We start from the raw sequence: 25000 nt of genomic DNA on the forward strand, positions 1-25000 counted from the left end.
GATGCTTCCACTTGAGTTCTAGTTAGTTGCTTTCTTATGTGTGAAAACGTAAAGTATTACAGCTAAGCTAATTGGTTTTAACATTTAAAGGACAAATTACTTGCTATATATAGTAATTTCTGGTAGTAGTACATAAAGAACGTTGTCATTTTATCAAGTATAAACTACTTCTAATTCCTCCGTTCCATTTTATACTTGTTATATTTGACTTTTTACGCAATCTAATGTGTTATTTTGTTCATTTTATATGTTGATTTATGCACTTCTGATATAAAAAGTTAATATTATGAAAGTATACGATTAGACAATTCGAACAAGATCCCACTTGACTATATTTTTACTTACATATTAGCCACAATATACAAAATAAGCTTAAACGATGAATAGTGTCCAAAACAAAATATAGCAAATATTTCAGAACGGAAGAAGTATTAGCTAGCATTGCTAAAGAAAAATACTATAAATAATAGAATCTCTCTATATTCTTAATCTAATTAAATAAACTCATCCATAATAGTACAATATGTAAAAAAAAATGCAAACATATATTAAACTAGAAACATGAACTTTTAGTCCAAATTCCTTAATCCATAATATTCAAGTCTTCCATTGACACAAATGAGTTAGGACACAATGCTCCCATTCTCTTGGCCTGGAATTAATGTGTCAAAAATAAGAATAATGAGTACTTGTAAATCAAAACTCATAATATTGTACAAATTATTAATCACAAATATGGATTAATGGCCTATTAGGATAAATTAACAATATTAAATTTGATATTAATAATGACATTTTTGTCTTATAATATAAATATTATTGTCAATAGCAAATTTACGATAATTAAATAGTAGATGACTTGCCAGCGATGTCAATGACAAAGCGATAGCGAACATCGTTACGAGCAAGACGGTCCAGAGCTTGGTTGATATGATCAGGAGTGACCATTTCAATGTCGCAAGTAATGTTGTGCTTCCCGCACATATCCATCATTTCTTGTGTTTCTTTCATTCCTCCTGTCATGCTTCCTTTTATTGTTCTTTTCCCTGTCATTTATCAAATACATCTTCTATGACTAATAATTTATATTATGAGCCAATAAACTCTACGTTCGGTGATTTGTTGCCATGACCAACCTTTGTCCTAACTTAACTCCACCTATAACACATGGACATAATTATTGTCATCAATCTAAAATCTCGAACAAGTCAAATTGAAGAAAAGAAGATAGTAAATTGACCATACACGTACCTTTTTAAAAAAAGGGCAAAAATAACTGCACGCACAAACTATAATATATATCCCGATTAATAATATTCAACCAAACTCAAAAATGATTCGACCTAAACCAAAATTTTAACTCAATGACCTAGGGCCCACCTCATACTCATTGTCTATCAAGTTCAATAGAATTGATCATTTTATTAAAAAAAAAAAAAATAGTTGTGAAACATACCAAAGATAAGAGGGAATGAAGGCAATTCCATGGGCTTGTCAGGAGCACCCACAATGTGAAGGGTTCCCTCCACTTTAAGCAAATCAAGATATGGACCTAATGAGTGGTAGGCCGATACTGTATCCAATATGAAATCCAAGCTCCTTCGTTTTGCCTATTTATTAAATTAAGATCATTAGATCAAAATATTAATGAATTGATATTATGAAAGTATCAACCAATATTATGTCAAACATCCAACTCAATCAAAGTTTAAGTTAATAGTTAAAGCTTTAAGAATATTTATAATATATTATATTATATTTCTTTACAGAAGAGTTCTTTGGACTAAAAGTGTGGATATAATGCATATCCTTCTCATATAATACTAAACATTCCACTTGAAATAATAAGGAATAAATGGAATTCGAACTTGTGACCTACAATCACATTGGCTCTGATACCATATCACATTTAATATTTGCGCTAAATATTCTAACAAACACGAATCAAATTACATCATGCTGGACATACAATATTTATTTAAACACTGAATAAGTTGTAACTCTTGTAAGATGATATTATCAAGCCGTTCTATATACTTTTTACGGTTTAATTTATATGAAGTTGGATGGGAATATGGGATGCTCTATTATCAAAATATTTCAATTAAAAATTTCTTTTTAATAAACCCGAAAAACAACAAAATTAATAATGTAATTTTATATATTTTTTGCAATATTCATGAGACAGAGTATAGAGAAACACATACCTTCATTTGTTTGAAGTGGGTGCTGACAATAAAATCATCAACACCAAGACGTTGTTTGGCTTCATTTTCTTTAGAAGGGGAGGTACTTATGATGGTGACATGGTGCCCAAATGCCTTAGCAAACTTAACAGCAACATGGCCTAATCCACCAAGTCCAATGATCCCAACTTTCTTGGGTACCCCTGTTGATTCTAGCAAATTGCTGTCTTTCATGGGTGTGTATACTGTGATCCCTGCGCACAACAATGGAGCTGCACTATCCATAGGTAGACTTTCCGGTACCCGAACCACATACCTACAAAGTTTCCTAATCAAGTTTATTAACACGTCGTAACATGAAAATATAGCATAGAAAACAAGTTTACAATATTTCGTTAATTACTCTATTTTTATTCGAAAAGATTTTTTAAAATGAAATTTGTGGATACAATTGTCAAGAAATTAACATTATCAAGAGTTTAAGCTGATGGTGAAAAACGCTAAAATAAAATATAAATCTATCACACTCCATCACTTGAGAGCCTTTAATTTATGTAGATGTAACTCATTCCCTTTTAATACATTCCATCACATCAGAACTTAATAGAGTGTAGCAGAAATCTTTAGGCTTTAGTTTGAATTAGTCACTTAAAATGATATTATGGCTCTTTTAAATTAATCTGATTTATCCCTCCTTTTAAATAGAATTATTGGCGCCTTATATTATGAGGACGTGTGTTGGCATCCGTACTTTAAACTCAAATGGGTCTCATGTGTAAAATAAGACACTATATATTTAGAAAGTTCACCTTTGATCAGCAACTAACATCTTGGAGTAGCCACCATAAGTAATACTACCATCCCAAAAAATACCATTGTAAGTGAATTGAATCTCATCACAGTAATTCTCCTGAGAAGTCTTGCAAAAGTCACACTTTAAGCATGAAGCTGCTAAGCAACCCACACCTACTTTGTCTCCGACTTTGAAGTCTCTCACATTCTCTCCGACTTTTGTAATAACTCCGGTTATTTCATGACTGTGTTAATTACATAAATAATAAAAGTAATTAAGCTTACAAAATCAACAATTAGCTTGATTAAACACACATAAAATGAGTAATTAAGAAAGAGATTAATTGATAAATTACCCAGGGACACAAGGGTACATGGTGATTCCCCAATCATTCCTAACATGGTGCAAATCTGTGTGACACATTCCACAGTATAGAACTTTTATTGTCACATCATTCACTCCATTTTCCCTGCATAGTATAACTGACATTAGGCAGATAATAAGTTTCAAATTTGGCATGAAAGATTAGTATCATCAATAGTGTTGGAGTATATAATATATATTGAGCCTTTAAGGATTTAACCACCATCTTAAACTTTTGGTAAAGTTGGTTCTTGAACATGGTATCAAAAGCCAGCGTGATAAGAGGTTATGAGTTCGAATCTCAATTATCCCTCATTTAAAGACGAATATTCAACGCCAGATATGAGGAGTGCATGTGTTGCATTCACATTTCTAGCCCAAAGGACTCTCATGTGAAAGAACATGTTAGAGTATATAAAATATTCTGATTGATTGAGTTGATGTCATGATAGTCATAATTCTATTGTATATAATGTTATTAATAAATAGTAAAATTGGTTATCACATCCATCCCAATAATAACGTCATTTTCTTAAAGATTCTTACAACTAAACCAGTTAAATGGATTTGAGATACAATAAAAACTTCTTATCTGTCATGTTTAAAATTAAATCTAACTCGTTATTTTTATAAAAATGAAATTTTAATATTGTCGTCTTACCTAATAAAACTGAATAGGCATGAGCATTAACGAGTTGGATATAGATCAAGTACACATAGCTAAAATAAGCTACACACATTAACTCCAAACAATATAGATCGGGTATTTTCTAAGCTTGAAGTTTTGGACATGTGACATAATATAGATGTGAGGAATAATTTCAAAATATTCATTCAAGAAAAAATCAATAAAATTTTAAAGGGTTGAATTGGGTATGGTCTAGCTAACAAGTTTTTGATTCAATCTTACTCACAATTAAAGCCACATTTGTGTAACTCTAATCACCCATTAAAAAGACGTTATATGGTAAAACTGACCTATCTTTTTATAAATGTATAATATTTAATTGACATTTTTTTCAAGGATAAGGATAGAAAATCTCCAACATGCAAGGAGAATCAAGGAAATTAATCTTTTCTATAGGAGGTGAAAATCAAAAACATGTTGCAAGAGTGAAATGGAAAGACTTGAACCACTAGATCAATCTATAATTCTATAAGTATTCAACTATCATACATTGTATGTCTAATTTTTGCTTTATTTACATAATGTATATCTACTACCATATGCCTGTTAGAGTATATAACATATCTTTGGGCTTCAACCATTAACTTTAAGCTTTTGGTTGAGTTGGATCCTTGATATGGTATCAGAAGCCAACGTGACAAGAGGTCAGAGGTTCGAATCTCAACTACCCCTCATTTAAAGTGGAATATTCAGCGCCTATGCGCATCCACACTACTATCCCAATGTGCTCTCGTGTGAAGGGGTGTGTTAGAGTATATAACATATCATGGGGCTTCAACCATTAGCTTAGGCTTTTGGTTGAGTTGGAAATTACTTACAAGTGCACGTCCACTAACTTAATTGGTAAAGTTACATAAAGATGGTACGTAAATGTAGGCAAGAGAGAGGATTAGATCCCATCCAGAATACTTTCACTCAAAGTCAGAAAGAATTAGAGTCATCAACTCAAGTTAGGGTTTAGAAAAGGAGGGTAGCAAATAAATCATACATGTCTACAACACTTTCACTAATAAACCAAAAACATTAAGATAAAATTAAACACATACCTTCTTTTAAAGACAAAAGGAGTAATTTTTCCCGAAGAATCATGAGCAGCCCATCCAGAAACAATTTGGGTGTGATTAGGAGTAGTTTGAGCCATGGAAATTTGTATTAATATTACAAAAATCTGTTTGGCTTAATAGCAAGACTGAAGTGGAAAAATAATAGTGTAATATGAAATAACTGTGAAATGGGATGAATTTATAGGAGTGTATAAGACCAAGGAAAGTAGATAAATGTGTGAAGGTGGGTAGTTGGTCGTTACAACAAGGTATTACAACAAGTAAATTTCGTTGCATTTAAATAAGGGCGTGTTTGGGGGTCCTTTATAATACCCAACATATGGAGGCAATTTCTTGGTCATTTAATATTACAACTATGTGAAATGGGCATTACCTACTCAAACCAATTTTTTTATTTATTTTTTTATTTTTTTTGTTTTTTGAAAAGATTTAACCACTGGTTTTTTCATGTTCTCATTGAATTCTTATGCACAAGATGGAGCTGAAGTCAATTGACTTATTAATTTCTTCGTTTCTTATGGAATATTTTATATATGGTGACAGAAATTAAATATAATTTTTCATAGATATAAACAAGTTAAAATATATCCACGTAGGATCTTATTAGATTCATTTAAATGTATAAAATTTTATTATATAATTTTTCATAAGTGTATTCATAAATATTGAGATTTGAATATAAAAATGTGTAAAAAATAAAATGTAATTAGAAATTATATATATATATATATATATATATATATATATATATATATATATATATATATATATATATTAATGAACTTATTGACAAATATAAAAAAGGTGAAGTTTCTTTGGAGTTTAGGTGTATATACATGGGTTTTGCTTTCCTTGTTAAGATGATACTAAAGTCAATGGACGATTTTAGAAGTATTAAACAATTGACAAATATAAGGTGTCAAAGAATACAGGCAATCAAAAAGTTTTAGTTATAACCTGAAGGATATATTTTATTATATTATCAAGCATTCTCACACGTTATCACTTTGAGTTAGAAGTGTAGATTTTATATAAACTTTAATTATATTTGGTACTAAATATTCTACTTGAAAAGAATATTATATGAAATTTGAATTCGTGATTTTTCGTCAAGTTGACTTTGATCATACCGTTTTAAGAAATCAACTCAAATAAAAGTCTAAGTTGAGTTGATAGGTATAGTCCCAAATTATGTTATACCCTGTATGAGGTTATTTAATTTTTAGGTATTTGAGATTAAAGTAGGAAATATTTTGGAAAGATAAAAGAAAATAAATTAATAATACTAAATCATTTTATTATGTTTAGGAGAGTTTTTATGAATTATTGAAGAAGCTCTGTACTAACTTTCATGCATGCTACTACAAATCTACAAAATTGTTGTATTGTGATAAGGATAATAAAAGCATAAAAGATTCAATGATATAAAAATTCTGAATTACTAGATTTTGAATTCTAAAAATACTATCTATTAAGTTTTTGATTTTATTGTTCGTTTAAAATGCCTTAAAAATAAATTAAAGCAATTAAAAGTTTTTTATTAATTCGAGAGAAGATAAATAATTCACGTGATACCAGATTGACATTAGGATTAGATGTTGTGAATGTATTAATGTGCTGATTATTTATTACTTTAAAAATATAGTGTGAATTGTCAACCCATAAATTTAGAATCATATGAAGTAAATAAAATTTAATTCTTAGAGTTGATTAATAAAAACTTACCTTGAAAGAAAATATTGCAACAAATAGGAAGACTTAAAAGGAATATTTATAGAAGCATAACAATAAAATATTGATCCATGAGTAATAAAAATCAAAGTATTTTAATGTGAAAGTATGGCAAAGAAACCATCATGTTGCCAAATATTTTATTTTTACGAGAGGATGTACTTTTAAAGTTAAAAAGAATTCGTCAAATTTACTTAAGTTAGTCAAACTTATTATTTTCATCAACTATTAATTATCAGTCAATACAATTATGGTTTATAATATACCATTCAATTTATTATAATTCAAACAACAAAAAATTAAATTCATATTGTTCATATTGGTTTTTGTATTGTTGTCTGTTTGATTGTAAGTTGATTTAAGTAATTTTATTAGTTATCCTGCTAATAAAAGAGTTGGGGGAAGAAAGATCAGGAAAAACTATTTGAGTTAAAATATTTATATGTTAGGATAAGTGAACAACACTGTTATATCTGTTCAATCAAACACATACTCAAACTCAATCATTTTGTGTTGTCACAGACTCAAACAAACTCCTAAGAGTTGTTAATTTTAGATCCAAACCCATGAGATTTAATAGACTTGGTGTCTTAAATGGGTCTCAACTCTCAATCTAATTGTTCATAAATTTTCATTATAATATTCTAAAGGTTAAAGAGCTACTCGTGAGACTGTTTCTCGATGAAATGAGCTCAAAATAAGAAGTCTATATGCGGATAATTTGTATTAGTTAAGCTATTTAACCTATGTGTGAAGTGCGTTTCACGATGAGACCGTTTCATACAAGACTTTATGAAGATTAAATTATATCTAATTTAAACTTAAATAAGTAAAAAATTAAATCTTAAATAGTATACCATTGATAAACTTTTTCAATGAGTTGAATTCAACTTAGATTCAACTCAACGCAACTAAGTCAAAAAAATTTGACCAAAAAACCTTAACTTAAAAACGAATATTAGGGTATCCACTAACATCTTAAACCCATAACACCCAAGATGAAAGACAAACTAGTGTAAGGCCACACATAACCCTCGAGCACACACAAAATAGGGGAAGAGTATAGTCTGCGTGTGTCTTCCGAGAGAGAAAATCTAGAGAGAAGGGAACAGGGCAGAGAAGCCATGGAAGCTTCTTTCACTTCCTTCATCGTCATCATCAATGTCTGAATTTTCAAAACCCTAATTTTCTCCCTTTCATCCTCCTCCTCCTCCTTCTCCTCCTCCTCCTCCTCGTAAAGTCTCAAATTGTATCATTTTTCCTTTTTTTGTTGTAAAATAATTAGATTAAGCCAATTAGAATCCTCCCTGTCAGCCCTAATTCTGTAATGGCGGCGGTATCTGCTGTGAATACGGCGGAATCACCAACGAATGATGATTCGCCTGGTAGTCCAATTAAGAATCGCGGTATTCTTTCGTCACCGTGGGCGCAGGTGGTGAAACGCGCCGGAGATTCGCCGGAAAATTCGGAATCGTATTTATTGGAGAATATTTCGGCGAATGATAGTAATGTAGGTAAAAAAACTGCTTGGAATGTAATATCATCTCCTCCTCCTGCTCCTATTTCTCCTTCTGTTTCTTCGGCTGGTGGTGATCATGCTAGTGGTGGTATTGTTATGGGGGCTGCTTCTTGGCCTGCACTTTCTGAGGCTACTAAGCTTCCTCTCAAATCATCTTCTTCTGATTCTCCCAAATCGTCGACTCCTGATGTTTCCCTTGCTCCCTCTAAGGTATTCATCAAAATTATTATTTTTGTTTTCCCTTTGTAATTTGATTAAATTTTAGGCTTTCTTCGCATTAATAGTGATTTCGTGGTTATCATGTCTAAGTTTTTTTGAAAGGCTTGAGCTGTGTATCTGTGTTGAATATACTGGAATATTGTTGGGTCTGTTTGTAAATGGCCGTTGGTTGGAACCCTTGGGCCGAATCTATTGGCCGGTTTGACTCACCGAAAAGTATTGGCTGATTAGAATAACTAATAGCTAGATGTTTTAGTCAAGTTATGTGTGTATTAATATTGATCTAGGTGTAATTTGTTTGGTTTTTGTATCATGGTGATTGTAGGGACCTATAACATCAAATTTACATCAACCCAAGCTAGTTATTGGTAACACACATCAGCATTCTAGCATGAATAATGCTGGACCTACTAGGCAAAGGTCAATGAAGCGTGGTGGTGGTGGTGGTGGTGGTGGAGGAGGCGGAAACAGACATGGTGGATTTGTTCGAGGTCCTCCACCTCCTCCACCTTTGCCAGCATTTTCGGTTCCTGAGGTGGCCCGGAGTAATTTTGGCAGGGTAGTTCCAATAGTATCTGACTCATCCCTAGGAGAGACTAGGCCAATTGGAGCATTTACTCCGCACCCAAATCCTTCAAATGAGCGCCCTACTTATAGAAGTTATAATCGACGAGGAAATTCAGGGCAGCGTGGTCGTGGAGATGGGAGGAATAATCACCATGGAGGTCGCCGTGATCAAGATTTTGGACATCATAATTGGAGCTCTTCTTCTAGTCCACATGGAAGGGGTCCACAAGGGCATGCTCATAGACCTCATGGCACTGTATTCATGGGTCCTCCAGTACAAGGGGCTCCACCATTTACCCCACTGGTGAGACCTTACGGAAATGCATTGGTTTATACTGGTGAGCTTTGATTTTTGATGCAATGCACATTTTTACTTTTAATGTTGTGTCTTTGTTAGTTATTAAATAAATAATTCATAATTTTCTCTTCTTTTTGTCTTCACGTACAAGATCCTTCTTTAGCATATTATCTCCCTCCTCTTTTGCCGGATTCCTTTAGGGGAATGCCCTATATCACTGGTCCTCCACCTCCACCATTTCTTGTTATGTCAGGTGACTTGTGTACATCAATAATCAAGCAAATTGAGTACTATTTCAGGTATCATTAGCATCGTCTATGCAGCTTCCACATTATTATATCTTGTTACCTTCCTTAGGTTGGGTTTGCTTGATTTGTTTTTTTTTTTTCCTGTTGTGTTCTGTTACCCTGCAGTGATGCTAATCTGGTGAAAGATGAGTTTTTAAGGTCTAAGATGGATGAACAGGGTTGGGTTCCTATTGCTTTAATCGCTAACTTTCCCAAAGTAAGTTGCACTTGCTTTATTGTTCTTCTGTGTTGATCATCACTGTACTGCAGTAATTTAATAAACTTTATATGCTGGGTGTTATAACAGTTGGAAATTCATCATTTGTTGTTTACTGCAATTGATTTTGAAATTCATTGCGTTTTTTCATGTATTATGATGTGTTATTCGTTTTTAACATTTGAATACGATCTTTGCTGTACAGCTGTTAAGGCATTGTAATGGATCATAACTTAGTTTTAGAATTTAGTGTGTTACATTTTTTTTACAATGTTAGGTTTTGGTTCACCTTTGTCTTAATTTACAGTTTTATGGTATTCTTTGATTGTGGCTAGCATAGCACAATGCTCTTTCTCTTTTGCATGATTCATTGTATTTTAATGTGTTTTGTTAATGATGGTTCTGTTCACCTCATGTTTAGAAAGTTGTGACTCACCGACTCCTCCACGATGTTTGTTATAGAAAAATAGTACTCCCTCAGTTTAGGAAATTTACTTGAATATTCTCATATATTAGAGTAAAATATTGATCTTCAATTTTCTCTCTGAATCATTAAGGCATTATGTGTACTTATCCATTTTGTATTAAATTATTATTAAAGGATATTATACCATATAGGCATTACTTAACAATAATGACAGGTACTAACTGATTTTCCTAACATCTAATTTTTTGGGTGAATTATGATCTTATAACGTCGTGAATGCTTATGATCGTCTCACATTTACCATATATTGGAAAACTAGGAAGGTAAATATGAGGTGTTTATGAGATAGAGTGAGCACTCATCAAGAATTAGTCTACAGTAGGATCTCGTTTGTAAATATTAAAAGAACTTTGTCACCCTTCTCTTAATTTGTAGTGTTGGTCCTTATTTCTTAGGGTTGTCGGTGAGGGACTGGGATAGGAATGGTTCTGCTGTGTTGCTGGTTTTTTGCAATTGTAAAAGTAGTATTTATTGGTCACTTTAGGTATTCTTTTGCAATTCTCTACAGTTAAACTAAGTCCTCACTTCTGTGAATTGAAAGACTAAAGTACTCTTAAGAAGTTTTTGAATTGATAGAGCTTTTGATACACACTAAATGAATTGAAACAAATATGTGATAGTCATGTATATGATTTGCACCTAGTTCAGTCCTATCTTCAGCTCAAATTCTTAACCCAAACTCATTTATAATAATTACTTCTCTGGATCAGCTTTGTAATTAGCTTTTAGGGAATGACCCAATGTTCTATTGTTTTCAAGAAATGTTCTAACACCATTTTCCAGTTGTTACATTTTGATCACTTCTGGGCTACATATCTTGATTTGTAGTTTTTGAAATGGTTCTTAGTTCGGGTTGCAAATGCAAGGTCAACAATATTCAAGCAAGAGATAGTTGGGTTTTCACTTTTCTCATCCAAATTGTGTTATTAATTGATCAATATCCTTTTTTAAGTGAAAATTTGTGTTTGGCCAGAGAGATACTTTTCTAATCGTTCTTAAACATCTTCAACACTAACAACTCTTAAATTTTGTTGGCTCTTTCTTTTCACCTACTCCATTTCTATTCTGTTTGAGCCGCTGAATTTGCGTTAAATATAAATAAAAGACCATAATTTGCTTGCACCAATTGAAGTACACTAAGGAATTGTTGAATTAAGTAACACTTGTTATGAGATAAAGTTACATTAGACAGAACATTGCAGGACCTCCAGTTGTTGATTACTAGCAATATACAAGGATTACTTTATAGTTGTGCAATACTGCTATGATCTTTTAGTTTGGCCGCTTTATACTTCATTTTGGACTTATAACGATGAGAAACTTTCATTAGATAGTTGAACTAACTGCTTAGAGAATTGCAATGTTGGACATTAGGTCTTAGGACCATATCTGAGCGTTATGACATCAAAGATAAAGCTTGTGCATTAAGTTTTTATAGGCATAAAATAGTGCAAAAATACGGTTTCAGTCACGGTTGCGGTAATTGTCGTGAAACGTGTTTCCCAGCCAATACCAATGATTTTGTGTAAGTGTTGCCTATATTTCGGTCGCAGTTAACTCAAAAACCCTTACAATACGGCTGTGATACAATGATGCGGCCTTGTTTTTGCACCATGCGTATATAAAGCTTTTGTAATTGCTAGAATAATAAAGGATGCTAGAGTTGAAATTAATGCATGTCATACTTTTGTCTATCTATGTGTTAAATGGCTGTTGTATGTTTATATCTTTGAAACGGTTAATTGTAGAATTTTTTCCAAATTGGTATTAGAAATGCTGTATTGCAGTGGTAAGGAATCCGCCACACATGATCTTTGTTGCTGAATACCTAATAGATCTCATCCTGCAATACTTTTAAAAATTTGTAGAACCTTCAAATAGAAATGCTGTATTGCAGTGGTTGCATGCTTTGTGCGTAACTATTGCAATCTTTTGAGAGGTTAAGATCACTGTTCAACCTAAAATTTTCCAACTGTCATCCTTTTTTGTACCTTAAGCTTTGTAAGTTAATTACTAACCTAGGAATAGACTTTTGTAAATTCTGAAGATGTGAATGTTTATATGTGCACCCAATCATTGGTTGTTGTGTGGTTTCATATTCCTTGATGAATGATCAGTGAGTATTAATGAAATGTGTACTTTTGTTTATTCCCTTTCTTGCTTTAGTGAAATCCACTTTGATTGATTAGACATTAATTAAGAAACAATGATCAAATCTTGGCATAACCAATGTTCGGTACAATTCTTTTTGATGCAACTTTCCAAATTGGTATCTCAAGAGTCAAGACATTTTGGTCGTGATGCTAAGTTGCATGCTAATGCATTCTATGTCAAATTGTTTAGAGATAATACTAAAATCTTGCCATGCTAATAGAGAAATGTACCATTGAACTTCTAGATGAAGGGGAAAAATGAAACTCAAAGCTTTTTTTGGTATTAGAGCTAGCTATTTCTATGACGGTGAATTGTTATGCTGTAAGCTGTTTGCAAATGTGAACGAGATAAGAAAGAAATAGAGGAAAAAGTGCTGGAATTTGTCAGAGCTATTAAACTTGTTTAAACCCGAACAAATTGTGAATGGAGAAAAGCAACTTTTAAGTTTTTGTTTATTTTTGGTTCATTTTGGGTAGTGTGAATTGGTAAGGTGAATTAGGTTACATTAGATTCTGTAAATACGAATTTCCGATCCCAAAATATCATTATTGGTCTATTTCTTTCTCTTAGCTTTTTAAAGTTCTAAATTTTCACTTTAGAACTTTTTTCTTTGCACATGACCATTTAATACCATAATACCAATGTCGATAATTTTCTCTCATTCTATCTTGCTTTTGCATCTAGGAAGTAATGTTATTTTATTTTATTTTATTTATTTGATTTGGGGGTAGGCGAGAGAATCCTACAAGTCAAGGGAAAGGGAATTAGTCCTTTGTGTAGTTGGTGATATTTGAACCCCTATCACAAGGGTAAAAGGAAAAGCTCTCAACTATCAGATTAACCCATGATTCTCAATGTTATCTATTAATAATAATTAACATATCCTTATTGGGGTCATCGACATTAACATGTTAAAGTAAAAGTGGGTTCATGTTGCAAAAGTGAGCTTATTTCTCATTTTAGATTCTCATGGGGTTGCTTATTTTGCATCAATGATCAACTGTCTCAATTTTAAGATTAATTCTTACATTTAACACATTTTTAGAGAATTTTGAATAATCACTAATGGCTTCAGATCTAGGCTATTTTAGTATTTGCCCTGAGGGTGATTTCAAAATTGAAAATGAAGTAGTGTTCAGCGATTGTAATGCTTAATTGCATCAGCTTTAATTGTAATTTTTTTTAATATCAAATATGGGATTTTTAAATGAGAATCTGCATTCATTATTTATGAACATCCTAAGATTTGTTAAAATGTTCGATGTAAGGATCTTAATGCCCTTATCACAAACCTAATACTTTTTATTATTAGAGACTTACAGTATGGTTGTGAACGTGGGAAGAATTGTTTTTATTATTTCTTTATCAGGGAAATACCCTTCTGAAATGATGGATAGTTTGTTGGACCGCTTGATTTTGTCCTTAGTATAGGCACATGATTGAGGATTTAAGGTCTTAATTTAGGTCTTTATTACATCTTTTTTTAATTTCTGTTCAACAAGATGTTACCAGCAGCAACTCAAGTTAATACTTAAGGAAAAGGGTCATAATTAGAAGATGTATCTGTACCCTTGAATGCAATTATCTGTTGTATTATAAGCTGAATAGTTCATTGAAATGTTTCCAGAATGAATGAATTTAACTTGATGTTTCCTTACATGCTTCCTTTGTTTTTATTTGTTGCAACATCCGGTGCTTGCTTTTAATCGCATTGCAGTGGTCTGTAATTCGTTAATTATGCATAAGTAAAATTTTAATAAGTTGATATGATAAAAACATGCATTAAGATGAATTAAACAAAATTTCACGCGACTATATTCATCCAAGTTAGAAGAAGTGCTGTAGCTGTACATTTGTAGGTACAATTATATTTGGCATCTGTCTTTTGACAGGTACGAAATCTCACTGATGATGTTCCTTATATATTGGACTGCTTAAGAGATTCTACTCTTGTTGAAGTACAGGTTAGATCATCTATGCATTAGTTTTCTTGCAAATTTTATACTTTGAATTGTAGCCATCTAGGTCATCTATTTGTGTTCTAACTTCTAGAATTCTTTTTCGGTGATATATTATGTATACTCCCTCCATCCCATTTAATTTGCATCATTTGTCATTTTGATTTATCCCACTTAATTTGCATCATTTCTATATTTGGAAAATGGCCCACCACTTTCTTTTTATTTCATCCACACATTTTATTTCTCTTTTAATTCCATCCACACAATTCATTATCTCTCTTCATTAATTACCATTATCCGATCTTTTTCTTAAAAACATCAACTTTCTCTTTGCATTAAATTAAACGGGACAGACGGAGTATATTCAATGCATCAGTTTTAAGCTTGGATTTACATAACTCAAATAATTTTTGAAGCCAATGCTTGATGTGGTTATAGTATTATAGTTTTTTTTTATTAAATTGGTTATTATTTTAACTTCCAATAATTATTGATACATGACAAGTAATACTGTTTTAATCTGTTATGTAGGGTGATAAAGTGAGGAGATTTGATGAATGGATGAAATGGGTAGTACCTCAGCAAACACCAGATACTGGCTCACAATCTTCAGTCGGTTATGATAATCTGACTACTACGTTTCAGAGAGTTTCATTAGAAGAAAACCAAGACATTAGTTCAAGTGCATCGAGGGAACAGGAGTTGGCTAACAATTTGCGGGTAACTAATGTAGAAAGCTCAGTTCAACCCGTCTGTTGAAATCGCTATTTTCAACCATTCTAATCTATGCTGTATGTGATCGACAAATAGAGTTTAAATCCCTTTTTGTTATGGAGGGTGAATTGTGGCAATGGGTTTGGAAAATTTTGTGCTTGATTTAACTTTGAGTTTTGAGGTTTCACCAATAGTCTAAAGCGGGGGTAAAGCGACTTAGGTTTCGATAACTTTTTTGCTTGTGGATTAGTTTACTCTAACGACTTTACTGAGCTATTGTCCATCATGATTTATGATTGTATAGTTTTTTTACTAATTTGTTTGTTTGTTTGTTGGTTTTCTACTTTGTTAGATTCTAGATTTAGTTTATATTTACAATAATGATGTTATAGATAGGAATCGGGTCTTGCTGCCACTAGGCAATCACTATCAACAAAAAAGCACAAAAAAATTATCAAACTACTAGGGCTAATAAATTTCTTACCAAATACCTTGACATAAACACTTAGCATTCATAATGATTCATCTCGATCTAACATCAGTTTGAAGAGATTTCATGTTCCAACGTTTAAAATTTATTTACTGCAGATTATCGACACATTCTCTGCACTGAGCTTTTGCCACACAACTGTACATAATGCTATATCTGTAATACATTGCTTAGTGCATATCATTCTCACTCTCGAGCAGGGAACTCGAATGCCTTATTTTGTATAATAGGCTTGTCAAGACCTCTGATGAGTAGCTCTTAGAATGGCGAATGAGTTGAATTCAGAACTCCATGTGTTGTGCTGAAGGTGGGTTTGTCAAGGTCTTCACAGGACCTACATACATGGTTCAACCATATGATATACAGATTTGTTCTAATAATATTAGCATTTAGATAAGTGAAATGAGATCATTGTCACACGTTTGCTAATGTTCTTGCGACCCGCGAGTCGAAAAGTGGAGGTCAATTTTGGTCTTTTTTCGGATAATTTTTAGAACGAATCAGTTAGCGAATTATGTTACACATTGAGATTTGAGATCAAGTACACGAGATTGTTGATTAGATTGTAAAATAGGCACCTTTGACTCCACGAATCTCTACTTCTCGCCATTCTTGAACAAGAGAACAGCAGCAGCATAATAAATGTGAGAGGAAATCATCACACAAGCCTCCCTAGAAAAATAAGAACCGATTCAAAGAAACGGAAACCAAGAATAAGGAAAGAGAAGTGTGACAGTAAGTCGTGTCAATCAAAGTCAGGGAGAAAGACCTTAACATTCAGCATCTTGCGGAGCTTTCTTCTGATGCAGCACGTGTAGCAACAGCATGACAGAACCAACGAGTACGCTGCCAATTCATTGCAGGCTTCTCCTGAAGCTGAAATGAACATATATAAGAGAAAATTGAGAAACACCAAAAATTTCGATGTCTAACAACCCTCTAATATTTCAACTTTTAAGTATTTTTCCTAGTTCACTTGACGTACATTACGAACCGAGGACAAAAACCCATGTGAATAAAAACATGTGCTTACAGAAAACCGATAAGATCTTCTGAAAAAATGCAACGTTTACAGGGATTCTATGAACAGGCAGAGGTGATTTGCGTTAAACTACAAGGAATGCAGCGAAATGTTGGAATAATAGCAACTTCTGTTGTTTATATGTTATTTTTGGGAGTGTCTCTGTACGTATAGCAGTATTTTTCCTTATGGTACGGGGAATGGAAACGGAAACACAAAACGTTTATTTAGCCACAGAGGGTTCAAATGATGGGGTCTTTTTTGTATAAAATTTTTAATAAATTGTAGAATGGAACGTATTTTCATTATATTAGGAAATTTTCAAAATGTTAATCTAGAGTTTCGGGGACGAGTAATGAAGCTAAAAATCAGTTGCTTACATATGTGCCTGTTGGTTGTCACTGATGCAATCCTGGAAAATGTCCCACAAGGAAAGAAACAAGTTTTTGCACCTGTCAAAAGAAACGTCAATCAGCTGTCCTCGAGTCTGATTAACTAGACAACTTGCCATTTACACATATGGCAACGTAAATATTGATCACAGGGTAACATTCTGAAAACATACACAACTTAGGTTCTGAACAACAGTCGAGGAGATCAGTATGCCATTCCTCCGTATCATCCGATCGATTGGGATGTGGCAAATCATGTCCTGTAGAAGGCATGGATGTATTCCTGCAAGTAACATACCAGCGTGAGCAAGAATATTAGCTAACATATCGTACTCAAGCTTATGTCTTGTATTTCGACGGGGCCAAAGGTTTAGAGTACTTTGGTTCAGTATTATAATGGACTATATTAAAATAGTGCATAAAAGCAGTGCATTTCTTATTCATGTGAAATTTTCCTATCAATGGTTGATCAGAAACACCAACTTTTTTATTAACAAAGGTAAGATTGCGTACATCCAATCCTCACAAACCCGCCTTTGTGGGAGCCACTTAATGACATTGGGGAAACAAAAATATAGTGTACTTGAACTTCACATCTCAACAGAAAAGCCTACTAAATGTAACAAGCTTCTCGTAGGTAATAAAATAATCAAGTATGCTCACCTAAATTCAGCCTTCATAATTAAGACATAAGATGCAATAGAAATTCAAATCTAAGCACAGATCAGTTTTTTGCAACACGGCTCAAGTTACCTTACAGTAGAACGAGCAGCCTTACTCATATAACAATTCTCATCACCCGAGAAGGCTTTTTCATTATGAACAATTGATCGGCTTGCCTCCATCATACTTGAGTTCTTAGAGGCAGCTCTAGTTACCTCAATCAAGTGTTGGATCACTTGGCATCGTTGGACATCCATGGTAGACTGTGACCGCTGTAACTCCACCTGAAGCTTCTCATTTTCTTGTTGAAGGGCTTCTTCAAAGCACATGGTTGGATACGAGCAAGAAAGGCTCTTCTTAAGCAGCACGGTATCAGCTTTTGATGGTTCCTGATTCAAAATTGCATATTGCACCCTTTTGTCTGACTCCTCTAATGTGTATTCGTATTGATCCCTTTGTATACGTTCCAATCTTTCCTGCAAACCCAAAAGAAGGCGCCTAAAGTATTCAGGGCAAATTGAATGCTTAAAACACACCTTAATGATCATGTTCATATCCAACCATTATGTTTCCTTATTTCTTTCCATTCACAAATCCACATTGTGAATCATTTCAAAAATTGTGTATAGTTACATGACTTGTATGCAATAGCTTCAATAGACACAATAGGAAAAGCCCGTTAAACACTTTATGTAAGCTAAAAATTGGAAGTGTAAGTATTGCGAGCTTGCAACACATTGACTATTAACTGATAATAGCTAGTTCAAGGTCATCAAACATGTAACTTCCTCAATCACTATTAGGCAAAACTTAAAACAACATTGAGCGCCAACCTATGCAATCAATATAACAAGCAACATATGATATAGTCATGGAATACACAATATTACCATTCTAGGAAAGAACCTCATTACATCTTAACTACGACAACAATGACGCAATTTAACCTTAAGATGATAATTGTAAGCTTGTAGCCTCAAGATAAGTTATACACTTTTTCACAACCTCTCACACGGAAGCCTTTTTAGGGTAGAAGTGTGAATGCAACACAAACCCTCTTTATAACAAGCGCTAAATATTCCATTTGTAATGAGGGGTGTTGAGATTTGAACCCTAATTTTCACTTTTGATACATATCTAACACACAAACTCAACCAAAAGCTTAAGCTGATGGTCCTATCCCATGTTATTTACACTACCATGACAAAGCGTTGATCCCGAACCAACAGAGTTTGGCTGCAAGAAAAATCAACAACACAGAGTACTAAAGAACAAAATAACAAATGTATGAACTTCACCTTAAAACGAGCATTGCTGACAAGAGTTAGCAAGGGCATAATCCGCAAGTAGCGATCAATCTCATCTTGAGCCCGCTTAAACTGATTAACAATACTCCATCCCATTGCAAGAAGATAAAGATAACTTTTATCTTGACAACTATATACCAATAAATAAGCCCTTTTTAATGCATCCTCTAATTGTTCTAAAGGCTCTCTTGTTTCAGGGTATCTTTTCAACTCTGATATCTTAAGTTGCTCTAACAAATTCCCAATCAACTTCAAATGATGAGCAAATTTCTTGCAATTCTTTTTGTGTAATCTTGCTCTATTTGCTGTTTCTACTACCAACCCAATTAAATTTATAGCATTAACACCTGTCAATTGGGCAAAATTCCCTATTTCACCTAAATTTTCCCAGTTTGACATTTTTTTCAGAGATTATTTCAAATACCCTCTTCAATTAAACCAAAAATTGATGATAATCAAGCTGAAAAACATGTTATTTCATCAGGGTACAATTTTTTTTTTCCTTTTTGGGTATGGAATGTGCATTATAAAGCATGAAACTTGATTGCCCAAAAGAGTTTTTAAGTTAAGTAGGAGGTCAAAATCAGTCAAAAAACAAGATGGATCAAAGTTTTCCTTACATTTTTTGGAGATCTGAGTGTTGGTGGTGCTAAATTAGAGAGAATAAACAGTAAGAAAAACACAAGTCAGAAGAGGAAATGGGATCAAGTTTTTCGGTAAGAAAATGGAAGTTTCGGCTCTTAATTCTTCAACCGACAAACGAGCAAATCAGTGAAGACTGGAGTCTGGAGTGAGAGAAAGAGCAAGACAAATAGCAAGACTTATAGAAGGTTCTAAAATACAGAGCAGAAACGAAAGAAGAAAGAGAGGGTGTAAATGTAAAATTGCCCAACATTTAATAAAGAAAATCGGATTTTGTTATAATCGGAGCATATATCACTTTTTTCGATTTTAGATTTGATTATCGCTTTCCTTCTCGTTTCTTATAATAAAAAAAAGACATTCTAATAATAAAAAAATCATTACTACACATTATTCAACTTTCGACTTTTGATATTTGATTGGTCAAATAGTAAAAAAAAAAAAAAAAAACGTAGTTGAATGCCTAAAACTCTCTTAATACAAACCCAAAGTTCTTTTATTGATTTTTAAATATAATATTAATTTTTTTCTCTAATATATGGCTCCGGGCTAACTTCCAATTTTATAAAAGCGTTCACTATATTTCGTAAAAAAGCTTCAACTTTAGTATTATTTTTATTTTAATCAGTATATTTATCAAATTTTATTATTACAAGTATAAACGTCAATTTTCTTTATTGTATTTCATAATAATCTCTTTAAAATATACTTCGTTTTTGCATAAAAAAAATTATTTGGTTTCCACGTATTTAGCTCTTATCGTTCAGCACAAGCATCAAATTACAAATACATCCCTCAAAATGTCTCTAAATTGGAAAATTTTAAAAAAAATTACATACTAATTGATACATCAAACAGACATAATCGTCCATGGGAGCCCTATGGATACCTTTCTATTGACTAGAATAGAAATGACAAATGCACTATACTAATACCGTCATGGTGACATGACCTTGTTTTTTTGCTATGATTAAAGCCTAACTAATGATCCTTAATGGAAGATCAACATTCAAATTGAGCAAAGAATATCCTCTGATGATCTTTGATAAAACATGAAAAATTATCAAATAGACCAAGTTGAACGAAGCATCAGGGCGGGAATTTGGTGATTGCAATCCATCACGTAAATGAAAGAGGGTAGCACAGAAAATCTATTGCCCAAATTGAATTTCAGAAACGTCTCGATCTGAAAATGATCCCAACTTTTAGTATGTTGATTTGTCCCGCTTAAATTTAAACCCCATCCGACTCCATCTTCAGGAAGATCAGACATGCCAACCGACCACTGAGAATGTTTCGGACTGTCGTTCCTCATTTGCAACCATCCTCGAATTTTAGTGCTTTCATCAAGCTCAGATTCAAGCATCACAGCAACTGAACCTGCAGGCACAATACCCTCAAGATTTGTGTTCAACATCAAGGAAGTTCCTGTTGATTCCTCAGAGCATTTCAGGCACCGCCAAAAGCCAAGAGAAGTTGCCAAGGCTCCAAAGCTTGCCTGTTGTCTTGGTTTAATGCCTTGGTGAAGACCAAAGATGGAGAGCTTTGTACTCCTTGGAAGCTGACAGATGATCTGACCAAAGGTGCTGAAGCAATGTCCGAAAGGACCAGGTAGATCAACAACAAACTGACCCAATGAAGCAACAACGTTTGATTTCTTTACCATAACACCAATTGCACTTCCTAGATCTTGATGCAACAGGGGCGGTCCAAAAGAGGAGTAACCAGTAAGTCCTTTCTCCTGTCAATTGATAAAAATATTAACTAAAAGCTAATAAGAAACAAAGAATGCACATCTAAAAAGCTAATCCTTAGATTGCATATACCTCAAAAGAAGGATCAATTGCACTTGACAAGTCTTTACATTTAGCCCCCATGGGAATTGCAACCATCGAGCACCAATCAGTTACGTTTCCTCTGTAACTTAGTTTAGCAAGAGATAGAGCACTCCCTGGAATGTTGCTAGAATCTATGTTGTTGCTCGGATTAGCTATGAACTCTGCCTCAATAATATTTTTCTCACGAACTATGGTCTCAAATATGATCTTTGCATTGATTCCTGTCCTCATTCCAGCCCTTTTCATTGCATCAACGTTATCTTGATCCAAATAATCTTTTAAACTAAGAGCTCCTGTCACATCAACTTCACCCCTAACCAAAGTACCATCTTTTTGAAATGGACTTCCTTTGACACTCATATATGTAAGCATTTTCTCTACTTTGTCTTGTCTATCTCTAAGCTTCATCAAGTCAGCAAAGGCTTCACGATGCAAACGCTTCATGATTTCAATCTGAAAATTATACCATGGCAAGAGTTGAAAAGCCCCATCAGACAGCTTGTTACCTATGAAAACATCAACTTTGTCATAATATAAGTCAAGACATTTACAAATACTTTGCAATTATAAAAGCCACATATGCAGTATTGATTCAGCATACATCCGCCAGAGACAAACTTTAATCCAACATGTAATTGACAATATAGTTCCCCAAATTGAAATATGTGGTAAATTGCAAACTACAAACTAACAATGATAACATAGCCTAATTCGTGTACAGGAGAGGTATATTATCTTCCATCATCTTGTTTCATTCAAAGGAAGAAGAATCAACTGCACTTTCTTTGATTCAGCTATGGAAGGACAGTTTTAATGATTATGTCCAAGCATAGAAGTACAGCTACATTGAAAGGCTAAATTATTACCTTCCTCCAACTTTCAATATGTAGAGAATAAACATTTCAAAATGCTCCCTCCCTCCAAAAGCAATCCCATTTTTCCCTAGCCCAAAACCTCCCAAGAGTTATTCTAGGTCCATGTAATAATAATTCAAATTCAAGATAAATTTGCTTAAAAAACATTTTTGTAAGAGTGAAAACAACAAAGCTACCAGTGGATGGGTCTAAGCAACTTATCATTCATGTAATGTATATCAATATTTCTTAGACATGCTCAATCTTAAGGTGCCATTTTGTAGTTCTTCAGTTCTAAATTATATTATAATAAACAATAAAAGCTCTAGTTTACAATCATTTGCTAAACAAGCCCTAGGTCTAAGGGCATGGCTCGTTGGATTTCCTATTAAAAATTTAATATTGAGCTTTTATTACACACAACACGTACAGCTGAATTAGATCAGTACACTTGCATAGACGAAGTGTTCGGCGCACATATACTATTACCTGGATTCGCCGCTGTAAAGCAAACCAAAGAAATCACGTAACACAATAATAAGTTGGCAAATACTCTAGTTATGTCAAGAAATCACACGAATCGAAGTACAGAAGCATCAAACTTATAGAAATATGACCAAAGTAATCAAAATTACTAAAATTGGTAAAATAAAGACGAAAAAGTACCGGATTTTGACGAGACATTTTCTGCCGGCGACGAGCAAAGAAATCTTCACCGGATTTAACAAAGGAATTCAATTTATCGACAATCGAAGCTACGGGTTCCATTTCAAAGTTAAGGTTGGAGGATATTGAGACGTAAGATTGTTTTACTTTATTCTTCAAATTTCAATTTACACTAATTCTCCATTAAAGAAAGGAAGAAAGGGGTGAAATGAAAGTGAAGAATAACGAGTCCGAATACTAACTTTATCCTGACTACTTGGTTGCCACAATCCACAACGGGCCCAATCCTATTTCTGAGTAATAGGCCCATGTACTTAATTTTACTTGCACCCAGATTTTTTTTTTTCTCTTTTTTCAATCGTTTTTATCTAAAGTTATACATGATTAAAAATTATTAAAAATTAATATTATGAAAATATGCATCGAGACGAATAAAACAAGATCCACATGACTATGTTTTTTTTTCGTATACTAGCCGCAAAATGTAAAATAAGAAAGTGAAAAAATGAGGTTGGGTGCGACTAAAAAAAGGGAGAAAGTATAAATATAATCTATAACTCGTTTTGTATGAGATCGTCTTACTATAAAACAAACTCATATAATTCAGCAAGTCTTGTATAAGACCGTCTCAACGTTGACAGACCCATACAAGCAGCCCAATTAATGCTATTTAAAAAAAAGAACTTATTAAGTAAGTTAAAAGCGTTATTTTTCAGTTTTTTTAAAGTAAATATTGGGTCAGCCCATATTAAGCCGTCTCATAATGAAACGGTCTTAATAAAGAATTTTGTCCATATAATTAGTGTTATCTTGTAAAGTAACTTTAGACCGATGAAATAAATCGATCTATATGTGTATGTGGGAAGGAAACAACTCAATTAGAAAGTTAAGTTAATGATTGAAGCTTCAGAACGTGTTATATGCTCTATATGCATGTCCCCTACACGAGAGCCGCCCTTTAGGCTAAAACGTAGATGCAACGCATGAAAGAATTCGAACTCGTGACTATCTGTCACGTTAATTTTTGATACTATATCAATAAATCAATTCAACTAAAAGGTTTAAAACACAAGAAAAGACATGAATATATTGGCTAGGGAGGGTGGAATGAATACCTGAACAAATAGAGGCTTGGTGAAGCATAAGATCAGTATAAGAAATAAGAATTAACGTCATATTGAAATTGTCTAATTGTAAAATAAGTGTTGGCGATGTCATCACTTCCAGCAACTACCAAGAAAATAGTGTTTGTTAAGTGGAATCTCCAACTACTTATTTCAGCTTTTCTATCATAAAAATTAAAATATGTATAAAATTCTCATATATTTAAATATTATTGTACAAACACAATGGGACTGCGTGTTAAGAGTTTTTTTAAATAATAGAAGTACACTATATATTATGCTATAATACTTATTACTTAAGGTCGATCACTGGTTTCATATCTATTTCTTAGATTTTAATATTCACTTAAGAGCATATACTTAATAAGTGTTATTTCAAAGCGACAATGGGCATATTGAGAGTTTTCTTTTAGTTAATAGAAGTATACTATATAAATGCCTTTTTTCCGTTTAGTTTTTTCTTAATTTATACTACGTTCGTTCCTATGAGATAACACCGTTTAAATTAAATATGTGAAAACTTTTTGAGTCAAATAGCGCTATTTCAGAGGGACAGAGGAAGTATCTCGTCACTTTTACACCTATCTATTTAGAGATTATAATGATTTTTTTAACACAAAGATATCAATTTCTTAATTTTTGTGCCGGGTAAAACAAAACGGATGATAACTACGACCTTGAGTTATATATATATATACACTTTAAAATAGTAAAATAAAAAAACATGATTTTATAATATTAAAATCACCATATAC

General features: G+C 33.0%; 4 protein-coding genes across 6 annotated transcripts; 1 reads left to right on the forward strand and 3 right to left on the reverse strand.

Annotated features, from left to right (window-relative positions):
- Nucleotides 1-208: 208 nt before the first annotated feature.
- On the reverse strand, nt 209-5327 carry LOC130811139 (probable cinnamyl alcohol dehydrogenase 6). Its single transcript, XM_057677319.1, has 7 exons — nt 5077-5327; nt 3335-3448; nt 2996-3223; nt 2208-2502; nt 1457-1610; nt 864-1046; nt 209-652 (listed from the first exon to the last, which is right to left on the reverse strand). The coding sequence occupies exons 1-7, from the start codon at nt 5169-5171 to the stop codon at nt 624-626; spliced, it is 1098 nt and encodes a 365-aa protein (XP_057533302.1). The 5' UTR covers nt 5172-5327; the 3' UTR covers nt 209-623.
- Nucleotides 5328-7814: 2487 nt separating this feature from the next.
- On the forward strand, nt 7815-15564 carry LOC130809992 (la-related protein 1C-like). The gene is made up of 6 exons (XM_057675883.1): nt 7815-8554; nt 8889-9468; nt 9580-9727; nt 9842-9932; nt 14466-14537; nt 15066-15564. Exons 1-6 carry the CDS (start codon nt 8153-8155, stop codon nt 15291-15293), a joined length of 1521 nt encoding a protein of 506 aa, XP_057531866.1. The 5' UTR covers nt 7815-8152; the 3' UTR covers nt 15294-15564.
- Nucleotides 15565-15707: 143 nt separating this feature from the next.
- Nucleotides 15708-20038, reverse strand: LOC130809993 (protein MID1-COMPLEMENTING ACTIVITY 1-like). The gene is made up of 7 exons (XM_057675884.1): nt 19113-20038; nt 17905-18290; nt 17325-17434; nt 17140-17211; nt 16508-16614; nt 16317-16410; nt 15708-16072 (listed from the first exon to the last, which is right to left on the reverse strand). The coding sequence occupies exons 1-7, from the start codon at nt 19518-19520 to the stop codon at nt 16020-16022; spliced, it is 1230 nt and encodes a 409-aa protein (XP_057531867.1). The 5' UTR covers nt 19521-20038; the 3' UTR covers nt 15708-16019.
- A 438-nt stretch (nt 20039-20476) lies between these two features.
- LOC130811122 (uncharacterized) lies at nt 20477-23325 on the reverse strand. 3 transcript variants are annotated; one of them, XM_057677299.1, is made up of 3 exons: nt 23122-23325; nt 21590-22054; nt 20477-21504 (listed from the first exon to the last, which is right to left on the reverse strand). In XM_057677299.1, exons 1-3 carry the CDS (start codon nt 23221-23223, stop codon nt 20827-20829), a joined length of 1245 nt encoding a protein of 414 aa, XP_057533282.1. In that variant the 5' UTR covers nt 23224-23325; the 3' UTR covers nt 20477-20826. The 3 variants fall into 3 exon arrangements, with proteins under 3 accessions (XP_057533282.1, XP_057533284.1, XP_057533283.1); XM_057677301.1 differs by having other exon boundaries at nt 21590-22107; nt 23122-23260; XM_057677300.1 differs by having other exon boundaries at nt 21590-22122; nt 23122-23252.
- Nucleotides 23326-25000: the final 1675 nt, after the last annotated feature.

The sequence above is a fragment of the Amaranthus tricolor genome, chromosome 4 (assembly GCF_026212465.1).
Source record: "Amaranthus tricolor cultivar Red isolate AtriRed21 chromosome 4, ASM2621246v1, whole genome shotgun sequence".
Lineage (NCBI taxonomy): Eukaryota > Viridiplantae > Streptophyta > Magnoliopsida > Caryophyllales > Amaranthaceae > Amaranthus > Amaranthus tricolor.